At 58.2% G+C, this 19,468-nt stretch overlaps 1 protein-coding gene and 1 long non-coding RNA gene across 6 annotated transcripts in view; one reads left to right on the top strand and one right to left on the bottom strand.

Moving 5' to 3' along the window:
* Positions 1 to 574: 574 nt before the first annotated feature.
* On the bottom strand, positions 575 to 3,214 carry LOC112864681 (uncharacterized). Its single transcript, XR_003223987.2, has 2 exons — positions 3,069 to 3,214; positions 575 to 1,476 (listed from the first exon to the last, which is right to left on the bottom strand). It is a non-coding gene; the product is annotated as an uncharacterized LOC112864681 (long non-coding RNA).
* A 175-nt stretch (positions 3,215 to 3,389) lies between these two features.
* The window catches only part of SLC38A10 (solute carrier family 38 member 10), a 45,402-nt gene continuing 29,323 nt past the window's right edge, over positions 3,390 to 19,468 (top strand). For all 5 annotated transcript variants that reach the window (XM_086685575.1, XM_086685578.1, XM_086685577.1 and 2 more), the window contains exons 1-7: positions 3,390 to 3,797; positions 8,622 to 8,739; positions 13,376 to 13,421; positions 14,181 to 14,274; positions 14,480 to 14,623; positions 15,855 to 15,979; positions 19,052 to 19,154. In XM_086685575.1, coding sequence (XP_086541701.1) covers positions 3,699 to 3,797; positions 8,622 to 8,739; positions 13,376 to 13,421; positions 14,181 to 14,274; positions 14,480 to 14,623; positions 15,855 to 15,979; positions 19,052 to 19,154 — 729 coding nt within the window. In that variant the 5' untranslated portion in view covers positions 3,390 to 3,698. The remainder of the gene's footprint in view (positions 3,798 to 8,621; positions 8,740 to 13,375; positions 13,422 to 14,180; positions 14,275 to 14,479; positions 14,624 to 15,854; positions 15,980 to 19,051; positions 19,155 to 19,468) is intronic.

Here is a 19,468-nt window from a genome sequence, read left to right as displayed (position 1 = left end):
CAATGGAGAACTAATACAATGAGGAGACATCAGACAGGCCCAGTATGAGGGACATGGGGTTAGTTATCAAGCACATAGAAAGAACTTCTCAAAATTCATAAGCTAATTAGAAGGATGGGTCAAAAGGACCAGGCATTCCACAGAAGAAATACGAATGGACAATAAAAAATACGAGTAGGTGCTGGACCTACAAGTAAGGAGAACAAATTAAAACCACAGGAAGGGGGCGCCTGGGTGGCGCAGTCGGTTAAGCGTCCGACTTCAGCCAGGTCACGATCTCACGGTCCGTGAGTTTGAGCCCCGCGTCGGGCTCTGGGCTGATGGCTCAGAGCCTGGAGCCTGTTTCCGATTCTGTGTCTCCCTCTCTCTCTGTCCCTCGCCCGTTCATGCTCTGTCTCTCTCTGTCCCAAAAATAAATAAACGTTGAAAAAATAAATAAAATTAAAAAAAATAAAACCACAGGAAGATTTCATTTTGGTCACCAGATTGACCACATTGATGATACCAAGTGATGGTGACAATTCAGAGCAGGGGAGCGCAATGTATGGCCCTCAGGCCAAATTGGGCCGGCCAATATTTTTGTAAATAAAACTTTATTGGAACACAGACACGCTCCTCTGTTTACGTATTGTCTAGCGCTGCTTTTGAGCTACGACAGCAGGACTGAATGGCTGGGATAGGGTCCACATGGCTTGCAAAGCAGAACACATCATTTGCTATCTGACTCTTTGCAGGAAAGTTTTCCAGCCTCCGACGTAAACTCGCAAGAACTCTTATAAGTACTTTGAAGTACAGTATAAGCAGTTCGGCCACATCTAGGAACATCGAAGGCTCGCATACTCTTGAATCTACAATTCCCCTCGTAGGTTCCTGCTCTAGAGAAACTCTAACAGAGGAAAGAGACAATACCGTCACTGTATCACTGTTTATAATGGCAAATAACTGGAAACAAGTCAGGTGCCCTCAGCAGGAGCATAAACACATGTATTCTGGGCTATCTGAACAGTAGACTTCCAGAGAGCAGCAAGAAGGAATGATTCAGAGCAGCAGTATCATGGTGAATCTTGCCAACGGTTGAGTCAAAAGGGAAGTTACAGAAGAATACACACGTGAGTCCACGAGTAGAAACATCAAAGAGGCCCAAATGCTCTACCCCCGCACGCTGCTGAATTAGTTAGGCTACAACTTGGGCTTCATGCAATGGAGTCCAAAGTAGCAATGGCTTAAACGGGAGGTTTGTCTGCACTCCGTGGAGCAGTGTGGAGGAGGCGGTCAGGGGCTGGGATGATGGCTCTGCAATCTCATGTTGTCCAGGGATCCAGGCTCCCTGCAGCTGGCTGTTCCACTCCTGCCACGGTCCGCATGGCCCGAGCCGGCTTCCGCCCATGACCTCTATGTTACAAGCAGTAGGATGAAGCGTCACCAGACACGAGGGAGGCTGGGAAGTGCGTTCTTTATCCTAGGCAGCCGTATGTGCTGGCGAAATTTGGGAGACAGAAAAAATGAATATTAAGAGACAAATAGTAAACTTCCCAGTAATCGTTTAGGGATATATCCATATGTGGTAAACCTTTAAAGGAAAGTAATGAGGGGGTGCCTGGGTGGCTCAGTAGGGTAAGCATCTAACTCTTGACCTCAGCTCAGGTCTTTTTTTTTTTTTTAATGTTTATTTTTGACAGAGAGACAGAGCACAAGCAGGGGAGGGGCACAGAGAGAGAGAGAGAGGGAGACACAAAATCTGAAGCAGGCTGCAGGCTCTGAGCTGTCAGCACAGAGCCCGATGTGGGGCTCGAACCCAAGAACCGTGAGATCATGGCCTGAGCCAAAGTCAGACGCTTAACCGACTGAGCCACCCAGGCGCCCCTCAGCTCAGATCTTGATCTCAAGGTGGTGAGTTCAAGTCCTGTGTCGGGCTCTGCGCCTGGCATGAAGCCCATTGAAAAAAAGGAAAAGTAATGAAATGATAAAATCTGGATAGTGATGATCCCGAAAAGCTGTGTCCACATCTGGGAAGTGGACAGGAAGGTAGACATGTGGAGGGGCCAAAGAGAGTCTCTAAGTTAGTATTCTGTCTTAAAGCCGAACGGTGGGGTCATGAGTATTTATTACGCTCTGTGAAAACACACATTTGAGTTTCATATCCTATCTTGCATGCTAACATCTCACAAAAATTACGTAAGTAATAAAAAGGTTATAGAATGTATGTACGATTTCTATAAAGGGAAATAAATGGCATTTCCTGTTTTGGCTTTGAATTTAAGTACTCTTTACCTGGTATTCCCTCTTCTTCCTCTCGTGTCTGGGGTGGGGTGGGGCGGGGGGAGAGCCTTATCTAGTGGCTGCCCTGCGTGCAGCTGAAGAATCAGCTTCTGCTCTAGGACAGAAGGTCCTTGGTGTGTCCACAAACGCGGTTGCCTTATATCCTCTCCCAGCAGCTGGCAACTCTTCCTGTGCACAGTTCCAGTTTGCTTGGATTTACTTGCTTCCTCTTGAGAAGGTCCTTCCCAGCCCTCCTGTCTCTATCCATCCAGTCAGCAGACACATAGTGAGCATCGCCAGGTGCCAGGAATTCACAGATGTCTCAGGGCCTCTCTCCATTCTCTCCCTTAGTCTTCCATTCCTGTTTGTCCCTCAAGGCCAGGCCTAGAAGCTACCTCCTTCTTGAAGCCCGCCTAGATTTCAGGAGTCCTATTGGTCTCTACCTCTCTTGTCCTCTCACAGTATTTCCTCTGCTCCTTTTACAATGTTAGCTTCTCTCTTTGCACTGATCCGCGTGTAGTGCTAAAGGGCGCCGGCCCAGGAAGCAGATCCCCACGCCCTCTCCTACCAGCTGTGCGCCCACCAAACCTCTCTGTGCCTCCGCGTGTCACTCGTAAAACGGAGGTGCTAGCTCCTCCACACTGGTTCGGTGTTCAGCTCCAACGCTTAAGCCCCGGTCCCCGCGGCCAGGGTACCCAGCACACGCCCCGAAATCGGTCCCAAAGTGTAATCGCTGAAACTGAACCCCCCAAGCCCCGCTCTTCCCCGAAAGGCGCCGCGCTGCCCTTTCTCTCTTGACCGCCACTGACCTTGTCCTCCAGCCCCTGCAAGGCGAGGCTCAAGAAACCGGATCCGCGGGAAAAGCAGCCCGAAGCTCCGGACGGATGCGGACCCTCACCCAGAACACGGCAGGCCCCGCCTGCAACCCGCCGACCGCAGGCCCCAGGCCCCGCCCCGGAAGCCCGCACCTGCTTCTCATTGGCTCACGATCCGCCGAGGCCCGCCCCACCAGGCCACGTCGATTCTTCCTCCACGCCAGCCCCGCAAGACACCGCCTACCCTTCCAGGCCCGCCTTTCATTGGTGCTCGCCCCTCAGAGCCCGCCTCCTGCCGTCACTTCCGGGCAGAGGAGGCTGCGGAAGGCGGAAGTGTTCTCGCAGAGGCGGCCGTGAAGTAGGGCTGAGGTGTCCCTGGCTGGTCCCTAACTACTCTTCCGCGTGTGGGCGCGGGGACCCGGAGGCGGCTAGCGAGAGCTAGTGGGGGCGGGGGGCGATGCCATGAGGCAGCCGGAAAGCCTGGCGAGGTCTGGAGGTTGACTGTCCCTGCCGCCTTCCCGTGAGGCCGCCGCCTCCAGGCAGCCGCCCGTTCCCCTCAGGGTCTCGCATCCTGCGGTCGTCCAGCGCCTGGGACCGGGGCTCCCGGGCCCTAGACACCGCGCTATGACGGCGGCCGCCGCCTCCAACTGGGGGCTGATCACCAACATAGTGAACAGCATAGTAGGGGTCAGTGTGCTCACCATGCCTTTCTGCTTCAAACAGGTGAGTCCAGCGGGACAGGGGGTCGCCCCCTCGCCGCCGCGGGCTCACCCGGCCCAGGGTCCGCTGTTGGCGGGGCGCGGGGAGCCAGGGCCGGGTGGATGTGCGGGAGAAGCCCCAGAGGATTCCCTCCGTAAAAGGCGCGCGGTAGCGGAGTTTCGGCCTCGGCCGGAGAGTTCCCGGTTAACCGCTTGAGACCCCGGTGCAGAGCGCTGCAAAGCGGAGTGATGTTTCCCAGGTGGGGAGTGGCCACAGGATTCGGTGTTATTCCTCTTTAGGACTATAACTTTTTTTTTTACGGATTTTATTTGTAATCTCTGCACCCAAGAGATTGGGTGCTGGGGCTCGAACTCAGGACCCTGAGATCAACTGAGCCAGGCAGGCGCCCCCTCTTTATTATTATTTTTAAAAACTCTGACCCGACTGCATTTGTAATGGGGGCGTGTGTGTGTTGGGGGGGGGGGCACAAGTCAAGTCCTTCGGTCCTGGTACTAGATTGGGGTGTTGGTTCCAAGGTCGTTACAGAATTTGCTAGATTGTGGGTGTCACCATATGTAAATCTTACCTCGGTTGAAAAAAAGTCGGAAATCTATTTAAAAATAGGTGTCGGGGCGCCTGGGTGGCGCAGTCGGTTAAGCGTCCGACTTCAGCCAGGTTACGATCTCGCGGTCCGTGAGTTCGAGCCCCGCGTCGGGCTCTGGGCTGATGGCTCAGAGCCTGGAGCCTGTTTCCGATCCTGTGTCTCCCTCTCTCTCTGCCCCTCCCCTGTTCATGCTCTGTCTCTCTCTGTCCCAAAAAATAAATAAACGTTGAAAAAAAAAAAAATTTAAAAATAGGTGTCGGGCATTAACGACCGGATGGAAAAAAGTCACCATTTTTGAGATGTGGATTCATTTGGCTTCTGTTTAAATAACGCACAAAAAATAGGTGTTTGGGACTTTAGAAGAGGAACGTTGGTGAAATTGTCAATTGGGCAACTTCTTCCCTAAAAATGAACTTCTCAGCTTCAGTGCCCGGTGGATGGAGTTGCGGGTCTCCCTGCCCGCTGGAGAGAGCTGCTTCCTGGGGGGGGGGGGGGGGGGGGGAGGGAGAGGGCAGGTGGCCCGCAAGGCCACACATACCAGTCTTGCGTGATGAAACCAAATAGGTAGAAAAATGAAAATAAAATGACGTTTTGGAACTGAAAGTGGGCATCAGTAGTTTGATTTTGGAGTAACAGACACTTTGCATTTTTCATACTGAGCATCTTTTGGATAAAAATAGCACATTTATGTTTTTAATCTGGAGATTTTTTTTTTTTAAATTTTAAAAGAGTGTTTATTTATTTTTGGGAGACAGAGACACAACACAAGCGGGGGAGGGGCAGAGAGAGAGGGAGACACAGAATCTGAAACCGGCTCCGGGCTCCGAGCCGTCAGCACAGAGCCCGACGCGGGGCTCGAACCCACGAACCGTTGAGATCATGACCTGAGCCGAAGTCAGACGCTTAACCGACTGAGCCACCCAAGTGCCCCTAAAATTTTTTTATTTTAAGTAGGCTCCACCCCCAACATGGGGCTTGAACTCACGACCCTGAGATTAAGAGTCACATGCTCTACTGACTGGAGCCAGCCAGGCACCCCTGAATCTGCATTTAATTTTTTTTTAATGTTTATTTATTTATCTTGAGAGAGAGAGAGAACGAGTGAGGGAGGGGCAGAGGGAGAGGGAGGGAGAGGATCCCAAGCAGGCTTTGCACTGTCCCTGTGGAGCCTGATGCGGGGCTCGAACCCACGGACCGCGAGATCATGACCTGAGCCACCCAGGTGTCCCTTTATCTATTTATTTTTATTTTTATTAAAAAAAAAATTTTTTTTTAACCTTTATTTATATTTTTGAGACAGAGAGAGACAGAGCGTGAACGGGGGAGGGTCAGAGAGAGGGAGACACAGAATCCGAAACAGGCTCCAGGCTCTGAGCGGTCAGCCCAGAGCCCGACGAGGGGCTCGAACTCACGGACCGCGAGATCACGACCTGAGCCGAAGTCGGACGCTTAACCGACTGCGCCACCCAGGCGCCCCAATCTATTTATTTTTAAAGTCAGCTCGAGCCCCAACCCGGGGCTCGTACTCACGCCTCCAAGATCAAGAGTGCACATTCTACCGACTGAGCCAGCCAGCCAGGTGCCCCTGGAGATTCTTGGTCCCCCACCCAGGGCCTACCAGCCTGCATTCCTTAAGAGCTCCCATGTGGGTTACTGATCTGTTGACAGACACGTGGGCGGGAGGACAGGGGCCCTGCCTGCCGAGGTGACAGGCCACACTGCACCTGCTGCTCCAGAGCCCACGGCGCCCATCTGTGTGTAAGCGCTGCAGATCCCAGCGTGCACTGTGACTTGCCTGGCGTGGCCCGGCCTCCCGGGACACGTGTGGTTGCGTGCCTGCAAGTCCCGGCTGCCATCCTTGAAATCGGTCGGTGAGGTGCCACCGTGGCAGGGCTCTGGCGAGGCACGTGTTTGGACCCAGGTGACTCAGCCGTCCCCGAGTCGGCTGTGGGGTGGGCACGAGGCCCTGTCAGAGCATTTAAACGTGGGCCAGACTCACTGGCCCAGGGGGAGCTCACAGCTGAGTGGCGGAGGCCCACGTGCACGCACAGAACCGCAAGTGGTTCCCCCGTCCTGAGGGCCTGGCGGGGTTGGGACAGCCACTCTCGTCTGGCCATGGCATCCCCTCCGTGGGTGGCCCTCGGCTGGAGCGCAGCAGGAGGCCAGCGGGCACTTTGGGGATGTGTGTGCTTAGTGTCCGACAGCCATGCCATTTAAAAAAAGTCGGTCTGGGGCTTTTTTTGTTTGTCTGGTTGTAGTAACTCGGGTCCTTTAAGCAAAAATGGACATTTTGCCGAAGCAAGACATACATACAAAGAAACACCCTCTTAGGTGTCCTCGTGCCGGGTTGTGAGAAAGTGAGCGCACACGGGTAACTAGCTCCCGAGTCAAGGAACACAGCCTTGCCAACACTGTCCCCTCCACTGGCGGCCCACCCTCTCACCTCTAGGGCCGTCCGTGGGTGGTGCCTCTGTGTTGACGTTATGGACACAGAATCATCCTGCTATGTGCATTTTAAATTAAAAAAAAATTTTTTTTAATTGAATTTTTTGAGAGAGACAGAGCATGAGCAGGGCAGGGGCTGAGAGAGAGGGAGACGCAGAATCCGGAGCAGGCTCCGGGCTCCGAGCTGTCGGCACAGAGCCTGACGCGGGGCTCGAACTCACGAGCTGTGAGCTCATGACCTGAGCTGAAGTCGGACGCTCAACTGGCTGAGCCCCCCCTGCTATGCGCGTTTTAATGTCTACCTACCTACCTGTGCATTTTAATGTCTGTTATACAGATATGCTACAATTCGTTCCCTTCCCTGCATCTGGAGCTCTGTGGGCACCTGTGCGCGGGCTTTGCCGGCACGTGTGCATTTCTCTGGGGTGTTTATCTTCGAGTAGAATCGCTGATTTGTAGGATATGTTGTATGTTCGTCTCTGGTCGACACCAGTAGGACACTTGCTTCTTCAGCTTTTATTTTTTTGTTTTATTTTTTTTTTCCTGCAAATATGGGTAATGCGCTTAGATTACACAGAGGGAAAAAAGGGAGTGAGAAGGAAACGACATCTGAGTGAGTCACCCAAAAATTCTTACAAAAGTCCGAGGCTGGGTGTAGCCCCCAGGAACCCAGTCACCGTTGACGTTAGGAACTAATAGAAAGTTTTACAAAAGTCTGCTTGTTGCAGCATTCAGGCACTTGTACGAAAGAAGGAGGGCTCTCTCTACAGGGCTCCTGACTTGTGACAGGGACCCCTGGTACCTCACCTGACACGGGGGACCCGGAAGTCAGAGAGGAAAGACGACTGGATAAAACAGAAATACAGTCACAGAGGTTCTCTACTGGTCTGCTCTGTAGGGGCACCAACCTCCGGGTTGTTTCCCCTGCTCTCAACTCAACCTGAAAACCCAGTCCCGAGACCCTGTGTTTATTTCAGTTGCTTAAATTTTTTTTTTTATTACCACGAGTGGGGGAGAGGGACGGGGGGGGGGGGGAGAGAGAGAGAGAGAGAGAGAGAGAGAATCTTGAGCAAGCCCCACACCTAGTGTGGAACCGGACTTGAGGCTCAATCTCATGACCCTGGGATCATGACCTGAGCCAAAATCAAGAGTTGGATGCCCACTGACTGAGCCACCCAGGCGTTTGACTTTGTGTTTATTTCTAAAAATGCTCTAGCCCTTTAGACGCTCCCCAAGGTTTCCTAGTCCCTGCCCTTGAGCTGTTTCTTCAGCTTTCGATTACGGATAAATCTTCCGTACATGCAGGTTTTGGAGTGAACGTGTCTGTGTGCATTTCTCCCGGGAAAATAGCGGGGGGTGCGATCGGTGGGTCAGATGGTGTCTCTGGAACTCGTAAGAAAGGTGTCAATGCCATTTTCAATCTCTTCCTTCTGGAATGTGGTCACCACTCATAGCTGCCGATGTAAGTGGCTAGAAGGTGGCGAACTGCGGGGCGCACGCGGAGAACTGGGGGCTCTGCCCGTTGGCGGCACCTGGCTATTCATTAAGACTCGGAGAGGCCACCGAGGAAGTGGTGTCCGTGGCACTCTTTCAGGGCCACAACGCATGTGGCCGCCACACGTGGGGAATCGGTCCCTGTCAGCGCTAGGAATTGTCACCCGTGGATAGAGAAGCGAGGCAGAGCCGGGGTCTTGGATCAGCAAGAGCGGAGGGAGGCGGGGAGGGCTCTCGGGAGCCACGCGCGTGAGGCCACAGTACCGGCTGGCTTTATTTTGTCTCTTTTTCTCCCAACCCTCCAGTGTGGCATTGTCCTGGGGGCCCTGCTCTTGGTTTTCTGCTCTTGGATGACACACCAGTCCTGCATGTTCCTGGTGAAGTCCGCCAGCCTGAGCAAGCGGAGGACGTACGCCGGCCTGGGTGAGAGCGCGGGCCCCTGGCGCGGTGGCCCCAGCCCGAAGCCCCTTCTTAGGCAGGCAGCACGCGCTCTGGCGCCGGGCCCTTTCTCCCTCGTTCGTTTGCTTTTCGTCCACTTTATGCTTCCGGACTTCCTTGAACAGCATTTCTTTTCCTTATCGTAAAGCGTAACTCGGTTTTCAAAAACCGTTAACGGAAACACATGCGTTACCATCGAGGGGACCCTTGTTCCGCTGTCCCCGACTTGTGCAAATACCCGTGGGGAGTCTCCCTTCCGAACTCCGGCGGGACCCGCGGTCCTCAGGCCCGGGGTCTGCTGTGCTTCCGCGCCGTGGATGCCATGGGGGAGACGGTCACGGGCTTGGGCCGGTGGCGGGCCTGTCACCTGTCTCCCTAGCGGTGCTGTTTCCCCGATGCTCATGGTTGTAATTTTGTGTCCTTTAATTCTGTCTTCCTTGGATTGAGGGCGAGGGCGAGGAGGCTGTGCTTTCTGCTTCCTTTTGGTTTGGACTGTTTCCTAGGCCACTTAGGTCCTAGGGCGGGCCCCTTACTTTCCCAGCGTCCTCGGGCTGGTGTGGATTCTGCACCGCGGATGTCTGGTGTGGGGGATCTCAGAGCCGGGCAGAGTCCCTGGGTTCCGGACCAGAGCCCCTTCCCGGCCTCCCCCACCTCCCGCCAGCGTGTGGCTGGGGCGCCGGGGCTGAGAGGAGGCGGCGAGAGGAAGTGGCGTGCAGATTCCAGGGGGCCAAACGAAATAAAAGCATCTGCAGGGTCTGCGCGTGGGCTTTTGGCGGCTCCACCTCGGGTTTCCTTCCAGTTCATTGGCTTTGCGTCGGCGTCAGGCTGCCAGCATCCGCTCTGACCTCAGAGCCGAAGGGGCGCCTCCTTCTCCCCTCCCCGGAGAGAGCCGTGCTCTCCGGCCGTCGTCGTCGGAGCCACCTGAGAAAGTGATAGTGACAAGTGAATGGACCGCGCCGGGATGAATTGTGCTCCGGGGCACCCCTTCCCCTGCCTGTAGGGCCCTGGCCTCGGGGTCCCCTCTCTCCTCTCTGAGGGTCTCCATACGGTGGGGTTTCCCGAGAAGGCGGCCCACGAGGTGCTTGGTTGTGCCCTGAAAGAGGACGTGTGACGCTAGGCCCGGGAAGGCCGCGGGTTTGACAGCGGTCCGTCTGATTATTCTTAGAAAGTCCCCGAGAAGGCAAACCGATGTGGTGGCACATGAGAGGCCGAAAGGGAATCGGACAGTGGGCGCCCGTCTACGTGGCTGCCTGGGCCCCCCCTCTACGTGCTTGGGGCGACTGCAGCTCCACTGCTAGAAGCAGAAGAGGCCCCAAACCACCACTGGTCTTCGGTTGTGGGTGGTGTCTTTTGTTCAGCAAAGTGGCTCAGTTGGGTGAGCTCCCGCCTGCGGCCTCGGCCGCCTGGTGTCCAGCCTCGGGCCTGGCCCCGTCTCCCAGAAACAGAGACCCCGCCACTCAGAGAGGAGTCCTCGACAGGAGAAGAGTGTCTCTCGGACCCACACCTGGGCGGAGACCTACTGAAGGGTCTTTCTCTCCATCCTCCGCCTCTGGGAAGAGACCGTGAGAGCTTGTACCACGGCTGGAGAGGGTGGCCCTCGAGGAGGCGCCCCGCATCCCGGTGCCACGGGGTCAGGACGGACCGTGTCTGTCAGCAGACCTCCTGGCCCCGGCGTGCATCGTCCGCTGGGTCTGTGGGCGTCGGGCAGCCGTGGGGGACAGGGACGTGGACAGATGGCCTTCGGCCAGACCTGGAGACCTTGCAGGGCTGGGGCGGGGGCGAAGCTCAAACAAATAGGCCATTTGAGGCACTAACGCTCCACGGCTGTTGGGGAGGGGTGGTGCACGTACGGGCCGTTTTCACGGGTATGTCTGCCTCGCCCAGACGTGAGTCTACGATGGTTTTGCAGTGTGGTGATCCCCCGCGGTGGTCACGTGCTGCCCCCTCCCTGTGACCCGTGTGCAGGTGGCTGCTGGACAGGGAGCTCGGCTGGTCGGGAAATAGAGCGCCGGGCGGTTTTTGCTGTTGTTACTTCCGTGTGTTTGTGGCGTTGGCTGCTCACGGGCCGTGTTGGCGAATCTCATCCATTTCTTACCTCCTGCTTCCTCGCCCTGTGTAGCCTGCTTCACGTAGACTTTTGTAAACCTTGCCTTCAGAAGACAGACCTGCGGGCCAGTCCGCCTCCTCCAGTGGCCTCAGCCCCCGTGAGGCCACCCTGAGCCCGCACCCGGACCTGTGGAGTGTGGCCGGTGCTTCCGAGCTCTCAGTTGTGAGCACCAGATGCTTTGGTGCTGTGTCCGTGGTCTCGTCATCCGACCTCCCGGGGGCCTGGTCAGCCTGCTGCCCGCTCCGGGGCCCGGGGCGGGGCCTGCAGGGGGCCTGTCCGGCCAGTTTTCTCCCTGCCTGTCTTCAGATGTGTGACCCACACGTGTGGGTACGTGGCTTGGGCACGAGGGCTATAAAGCCAAGCCTTCTGATGCCCAGGGGTCTCTACAGCCTCATTTATGCAACACATGTTTTATTGTCCTCTGTGCAGGTGGCACTGGGGAATCAAATGCAGTCCGAGGCCCGGCTCTGGGGATGGCCGGGTTGCGGTCACCGTCCTGTCTTGAACGGCACAGTTTGGTGCGCATCACCTCCTCTGCCCTGCTGATGCTGGGTGGTGGTCCGGAGGAGGCTTTGGACAGCTGGCGGAGAGAGCAGGAGTGCGGCCCGGCTCCCGCACTGAGCCCGGTGGTCTGAGAGCTCTGTGTCCGTGGCAGCCTCAGGGCCTTGGGCCGAGCAGTGGCCCCCAGGAGGAGCCGCCACCCTGTCTCCCAGGGAAGGACTGGGAGAGCCTCCCGGCACCAGTCCTAGCTCCGCACGAGTGCACCGGTTAGGCTGGTACGGGGCCACGCCTACTGCTTGTCCCCATGAGGCCCGGCCTGTTAGCTGCAGAGTGCCCATCACCGGTGGGGGCGGGGGGGGGGGGGGAGGGGAGGGGACGGCCTGGCTTAGCTCTGGTCCACACCCAGACCAGATGGGGCTTGCTCAGAAACCCTCTTGCGGACGCCTGCCAGCCCAATGGGGCCGGTCTGGCGCTGTGGTTCCACCCTTGAGGGGCAGTCCCGGGCCCCCTCTGCCCTTCCAAGCACCGTGCCAGGCGGGAGGCTGGGGCTTGGGGGCTGCTGGGCATTTCTGTTTGAGACTCCGGGTTGGAGGTTGCTGAGAGATCTGCACTTGAAGTAGGGGCGGGGTAGGTAAAGAAAGGAGTGAGTGGGGAGGCCGGGAACTGGGATGGCCCGGTCAGGATGTCATTCTGAGTGTCTGGGTGAAGAGGGTCACCGTGCTCCTCTGCTTCCTAGAGTACCTTCCATTTTCTTGCTGTCCAGGCTGCGGGCGCGTCCTGGAGTTTTTTCTGGCAGCTGCTCTGAGCATTTGGAGTATGCTGTGGACATTCCACCTCCTTGTGCAGAAGGAGAAGGACTGGGAGGGCCAGGAACGGGGCCACCTCTGCGGGGCACTGAGTTCCGGGTCACGTCCAGGGCTGTGCTGCCTGCCGGCCGTCCTTGGAGGCCTTGGAGCACCTCCCTTTGGTGACAGCAGACCTTCAGCTGCTGGCTGCCGTCTGGAGTCCTTCGTTCGTGAAGGCCTCAACTTGGCCTTGAGTCTCCGGCGGGGAGTCAGACAAACCAGGGAGGCCCGCTCGTCGTAGCCCGAGTCGCCTGTGCCAAGCTCTCTTGCTCTTGGCAGCCCTGTGCCTCTTCCGAAGTCATTTAAAAGTGACGAGTGTTGTTTGGGCTCATTGACACCAGCTGGCCTGCATGTTTCCTGCTCTCCGAGTCCCTCGGAGCAGGAAGCTGGGCTGTGCGCTCACGCCCCCTCTCCGGTTGCCCCTGGAGGATGCGGACTTGCCTAGACGGCGGGGGATGCGGGGTTCCCGGACCGCTGTTCAGTCCTGGGAAGGGCCTTGTGGAGCCAGCTCTCAACCTCTCATCTGCTCAAAGCCATTCTGTTGCCAAGAAGGAAGGACAGGCAACTCCCCTCCACCGTGGGACACGCTGTTCACCGTCCTGAAAAGGGGCAGGTCTGAGACCTCTTGTCCCCTCCCACCCAGAGTGCCCCGCCAGAAAGGATTCTCAGAGTTTTCTTCTGAAATAGCAGAGAGTGAACATAAGAGCCCTGAACCAGGTCCCTTTGGCGTGAGCCTGGAGAACCGGCGCTCTGGGGTGACGGGGAAGTGAGGTCGCCTGGCACTGTCCGCCCTGTCCCCGCCCTTCCCCCGCCCGTGTGCACCTGCAGCCTCGGTCCGGGCCGGCCTCCTTCAGGGCTGCGTGTGGGAGACTGCCACTTTGCAGGGACAGCTTTCCTTTCCTTTGTTTTGTTTTGTTTTGTTTTGTTTTGAATGAGAAAAGTCAACTGCCTGTGTCTTTCCTTTGCTTTGTTCTTTTTCCTGTGCTGTCCTCGATGGTAGACCGGAAGCAGCACGGACCCAAAATCCTAGCACGCTCTCCTCACACCCGTGAAACTCCAGACCGTGGGTCCTTGTCACGTGGCCGTCCTCACCTCGTTTTTAGAGGCGTTTTTGGTGGCGCGCTTTTCGTGTTCTTGGCCGGGAGCTGACTCTCTGTTTCCGCCCTAGCGCTGCACGCCTACGGGAAAGCGGGGAAGATGCTTGTGGAGACCAGGTAGGTGGAGCGGCCTCGCCGACCTGACGCCCGCTGCCCTCCGTCGCCCGTGCTGAGAAGCCGGGGGACGGCTGCTGCGTGAGCCACGTGCCTCAGACGTGCATTGGTTTAGAAGGCTACCCTGTTCTGAGGTGTCGCTTACTAATGAGTTGAGAGTTCAAGTTAGTGTTCTCTTAAAATGATTACAGTCGAGGGTGAAAGTCTTACTTAAGCCTCGGGACCGGACAGCTCGGAACACAGAGCACAGCGGCGCTCGCTTAGCTGGGGCCCCTTCCTCGGCACCCCTCCCGAAGCCCCTGCGCACCCAGCCCCGCACGCTGTCGCCTCCAGGCGGCATCAGATTGGAAATGTCCTATCTTTCTCCCTTTGGAGTGAAGTTTTGCGAGAAGAAAAAATTGCCGGGAAATTGCCCTTTTAGACTTCTAAATCAGGGAATCGTGAACGCAGAAGAACAACTCTCTTTGGAAGTAGTCGATTGTTCTTTTAACTTGAGTAGCATCGCGGGGCGTTTTGGTAGCTCCGGAAAGTGTGTGCAGCCCCCCGTGGGGAGAGAAGTTTAGTTGCTCAGTGTTCGTCACGTGGGATAGAGCGCACTGCGCCCCCCAGCCCCGCAGACCGGTGAATGCTGGGCACCGCGTCTCCCATGGGGCCCGGCTCCGGGCGGTCGCCGGCCAGCCGTGATCGGCGGGGACTCCCGGGGCTCGACCCCTGGCCTCCTGCTAGGATGGTGCCCTCTCAACCCCACCGCGTTCTCCGCAGCATGATCGGGCTGATGCTGGGGACCTGCATGGCCTTCTACGTTGTGATTGGAGACTTGGGGTCCAACTTCTTTGCTCGGCTGTTCGGGTTTCAGGTAAGACACGCCCGGGCCCGGTACCCTGGAGGGTCCGTGGCCGCTCCTGTGGCGGTTCCGCGTGGCGCCCCCGTGGGGCCACTGCTCAGCCCCGTGCGGGCGGGAGGGCAGGCGGGATGGGCCAGGGTTGGTTCCAGGCTCGCAGGTTCGTAACGCTGGGGGTCCCCCGGGGCGAGGCCTTCCCGGCATGCTCGGCTCCCCCCAGGTGACCGGCACCTTCCGCGTGTTCCTGCTCTTTGCGGTGTCCCTGTGCATCGTGCTCCCACTCAGCCTGCAGAGGAACATGATGGCCTCCATCCAGTCCTTCAGCGCCATGGCCCTCATCTTCTACACCGTGTTCATGTTCGTGGTGAGTGGAGGCCGCCCGAGGCTCCGGGCCGGCCCCCCGCTGCCTTCTGGGGACGACGGGAACGTGGTTGGCAGCCGGGAGGTGTTAGAGTTATCCTCGTGAGCCCCGGTGGGGCACACGGGCCGCCTGGCCTCGGGGGCCGTCGACGGCGGGGGAGGGGAGTCTTCCAGGGCGGGGGGCGCGGCCGACTCCCCAGGAGACAAAGTGTGGATGCTCCTCGTTTTACGGAAAGACATTTTCTGTGTAGCTTGGGATCGGGAGTCTTGGCGCCAGCGTTCAGTCACGAGGGGGCAAGTTGTTTTCTCGATGAACGTGTGCAGCCGGCCAGCTCTGGGGGGTCCGGTGTGGAGCTCACGCCTAGAATGCTCCTTTCCTATGAGTGCCCGGAGGCCCCTGGGAGCCGAGCCCCGGACCTGCCCGTTCACAGCGAAGGTCAGAAGCGCCCACTCCTGAGTGAACGGGGTGGAAATACTGCAGTGGGTTTTCCTCAGGACTCCGAGCGCTGGGGGGGGGGTGCGGCCAGCACCCCCAGTTGTGAGGGTCAGTGCAGTGATGGTCGCCCCTGCTCTCCAGACAGCCCTGTCCTCTATGGGTCCATCTTTTATTCTTTTTTAAAATTTGTTTATTTGAGAGAGAGAGAGAACGAGCGGGGGAGGGACAGAGAAAGAATCTCAAGCAGGTTCCGTGCTGTCAGCACAGAGCCCAATATGGGGTTCAAACTCACGAACCCCTGAGACCACGACCTGAGCCTAAATCAAGAGTCAAACACTTGACTGAGCCACCCAGGAGCCCCAGGTTTGTCCGGGTCGGGGGTGGCACTCGCTGCCTCAGTTGGTGGAACGTGCGGCTCTCGATCTCCGGGTTGTGAGTTCGAGCCCCGTGTTGGGTGTAGGACTTACTTTAAAAACAAAAACAAAAAAAAACAAAAAAAAAAAAAGGAGGGACCTGCCCAGTTTGTGGGGACCATCTGGGCCTCGCCGTGTCCTGCCTGTGCCGAGTCCCCAGTGTGGGCAGCCGCCCGGAGGCCCAGGAGGGTCCTGCAGCGAGAGCTCCTGGTGGCTGCGTGCGTCCAGCCCATGACGCAGCGGAGGGCAGCGGACTGGGGACCCCGGGCCCCGGCCGGCAGTGTCAGCTCTTGCTGCAGGGGAGCACGTGGCCGAGGCCCCGGGGGTCCCGGGGCCCGTCCCGGTCGTCCGTGTGTCCTGAGCCCTCCCTTCTTGTCCTCGTGCAGATCGTGCTGTCCTCCCTCAAGCACGGCCTGTTCGGCGGGCAGTGGCTGCAGCGGGTCAGCTACGTGCGCTGGGAGGGCGTCTTCCGCTGTATCCCCATTTTCGGCATGTCCTTCGCCTGCCAGTCGTAAGTGCCGTCCGCTCCCAAGGGGCCCCAGGCGCCAGCGTGTTTCGTGGGGCGGGGGTCCGATGCAGGAAGTGGGCGTCGTCTGCTCTCTGTAATCGGTGACGCGGGCCACCAGCTTGTAATGCCTCGTTTCGCTGTGACTTGTCCCCCCTCCAAGTCGAGGGAGAGAGCTGTGTGTATTTTTATCGAGAGGGAACTCGACTTCATTCCTGAGACGTGCTGCTGGCAGCACTGGGGACAGTGCCCAGTTCGCCACCCCCCTCCCCGAAGAGTTGGCTGTGGGCAACACAGAACAGCCCAAAACCATCTGATTCACACAGTCCCAAGCATTTTGCCAAAACTGAGCTGTTCGTGTGAGAATATTTAAAAGGAAATTGCACAAACATTGACTTCCGACTGCCGCCGGGGCGCCTTCGGAGGGGTGTGCGCGTGCGCGAGCGTGCTTTCTCTCTGGCACGCGGGGCTCTGTGAATGCAGATCAGGCGATTTCCAGAATTCCAGCAGCATTACCGTCCTCCCCGGATGACAAGAGCCAGTGATTCATGCCCGGTCGGAACGGTAACCCGCTCAAAAGAGAGGCGTAAATCCGGCACGGACGGGAAAAGACCATCAGTGCACGGGTGGGGGGGCGGGGGTGGGGGGCTGGCGGAGCAGCCCCCCACCCCCACCCCCCCGTAGCTCCGCTGGGCATGTATTGTGCCAATCGTAAACTAACGTGGCAGATAAATTTGCTCGTGCTGCTGTGTTTACACCCACATGCGGGATCCAAATCGTCACTTCCCGCTTGCTGTCTCTCTTGGCAGCTCGGTTTCCCACCAGAACGTGCTCCACTCTTGCTGTTTAATGTCCCCATTATAATCGGTGACAGAAGTTACGTTCTCCTACCGCGTACCTAGTTACCGGTTGTCCTTTTTGTCTGTGAGTTTGCTTTTTAAAAAATAAACCCGTGGTTGGGCTTTTTGGTGATGGCCACGTAGCAGCCAGCGCACATCCTTTGGGTTTGGTTCTTAGGTCAGATTATAGGTTCTCGAAGGGTTGTGGGCCCCCATCCTGTTCTGCTGCTTGCAGAGGGCGGCGGCCTGTAGATACGCCCACATTCTCCGCAGTGAGCGGCTGTTGGGGGGCGGGGGGGTCCATGGCGCTTTTAGAGCTCGGCGTGACCAATCTGCCGACGTCCCCATCCTTAATAACACGCGCATCTGCCAAGGGCAGAGATAGAGCTCTCCCCTCTCACTGCGTCTGTGCACCAGAGCGCGTGCAGGACGGGGGCCCCTGCCCGCCGTTGCCAGGTGACCGCTAGGGGACCACCAGGCCCTTCCTGTGTGACTGGTCTCCTTATTGCAGGGACGGGCCAGGTCTGTGCTTGGCCCTTGCTGTCTGGCCCTTTCTGGTCTTACTTCATAGTAATGAGTACTTGGTGCAGCACCACTAGGCTCCGGGGCCCGGAGAAGCAGCCGAGAGAACACTGAGCACAGAGAGGTCCGGTGCCTGTGGAGGCCGCTTGGCGGGGCGGGTGGTCTCGGTGCTCTGTGGAGGGCCGAGGTGGGGCGCCGTGGGTGTCTGTGGCTCCCACTGCCAGGGGCTTCTGGGGCACAGGCGGGATCAGAGGGGGCCACCGTCTTGGCCTTCCCACACCTGCTCGTGCCCACGTGCCGGGCACAAGCCCCTCCGCACAGTCCCTGCAGCTCCTGGTGTGTGCCGGGGGCCGTGGAAGGGAGGTCCCTGTCCGGGGGTCTGATCCCGCTCCCCCGAGTCGGCACTCGCCCATGGGGACCCTGCCCCGGCCCGGGAGCTGCTCGGCGCCGAGACGTTTGTGTGCTGACCCCCGCGTGTCCTCTGCCATGTGGGTGGGCTGCACGGCACGTGCAGCCGGGCGGAGGGGAAGGCGGCTGTACAGCGTGCCCCTGCCCACCGTGGGTGCCCTGACGGGACAGTGCACTCCAGCCGGGCCTTCCCGCTGGTTTCCGCTGGCTTTTCGGTGACGTTTCCTCTCGCTTTCTTTTTTATTTTTTTTTTAAAGAATTTTTTTTTTTCAACGTTTATTTATTTTTGGGACAGAGAGAGACAGAGCATGAACGGGGGAGGGGCAGAGAGAGAGGGAGACACAGAATCGGAAACAGGCTCCAGGCTCCGAGCCATCAGCCCAGAGCCCGACGCGGGGCTCGAACTCACGGACCGCGAGATCGTGACCTGGCTGAAGTCGGACGCTTAACCGACTGCGCCACCCAGGCACCCCTCCTCTCGCTTTCTTGAAGGTGGTTTGGGGGGTTGGCTCCACTGACTGTTCTGCTTGTCCATTCATTGACGACGATCTTCTGTGTCCCGACGCACCCCTGCCAGCTGGCATCCTGCATTCGTGACTGCTGGCCGTGGCCCCCTTGCCCCCATCCTTACGCCACAGTGCATGGGATGGAGGGTGGCCGCCTCTCCGTCATTCACCCCCAGGACAGTTCCATCCCTGCCGCCTTGTCTGGACACCCCCCCTCCCCCCCGCCCTGCAGCCTCCCCTCCTGGGGCCATACACAGACCTCCCTGTCCCCCCCCCCCCCCCGCCTCTCCCCACCTGCTTCCCTCAGTGACTCTCTGTTCGCACGGAGCCCGGACTAGTCCCCCTCACACCCAGCAGCTCTGCTCTCCTGGCCCTTGGACCGGCTCCGGTCACCGGCACTGAGGCGAGGGCAGGCGGCCCGGCCCCGCTTATGTTTGTTTAACTTTCTGTTCTTTTGATGGCAGTGCCCTGAACCGCTTCCTGCTTCCCCTGCGGGCGCGTGCTCTCCAGCGCAGCCCAGCACTCCGCACAGGGGCCACACTCCTGCTCCAGCGGGACAGATGGCCTTTCGTCCTGTGGCACTTGTGAAATGTTTACAGAGAGCTCGTTGGCGGTGGGGGGGCGCTCCAGGTGCAAGTGGCTGCAGTCTGCTGTCCAAACCGTGGTCAGCCGTGGCCCCGACTTACTGTGGTGGCGGGTGTGGTTGGAAGGTGCTGGAGACTCGACCTCGGACCTGGGAACTAGGGAGCCACGGGGCGTGTCTCTCTGGAATCTGCTTGTTGAAGTGGCTTGCGTTTATACAGCCAGGTTCTGCCCACCTACGACAGCCTGGACGAGCCGTCGGTGAAAACCATGAGCTCTATATTCGCCTCCTCCCTCAACGTGGTCACCACCTTCTACGTCACGGTAGGAGCCCTTTTGCTCCCTCTCCCGTCTCCCACGTCAGGAACGGACTTGGCTCTCGGCCCCTTCCCCCCCCATCCCCCCGTCCCCCCCACCCGCCACCAGGCTTGCCCTTTGTTCCTTTCCCACCCAGTGCCCGGTGGCCACGGGACAGACCCCCTCAGCTCGGCTCCACGGCCACCCGCAAGGCCGCTGTGCCCTGGGCGGCGCTGCCGTCGCTCCTGTTCCGGGGGGCGTTTGGGCACGGACCGTTCCCAGGTTGCACTGGCTGGGAGGCTCCTTCGACTTCTCCGAGACCTTTGCCAATCAGCTGTGGA

This window comes from Puma concolor, chromosome E1 (assembly GCF_028749965.1).
Source record: "Puma concolor isolate L17-30 chromosome E1, mPumCon1.1.hap2, whole genome shotgun sequence".
Lineage (NCBI taxonomy): Eukaryota > Metazoa > Chordata > Mammalia > Carnivora > Felidae > Puma > Puma concolor.
Note: the sequence above shows the minus strand (reverse complement) of the source record. Positions and strands in the feature narration are given on the sequence as shown.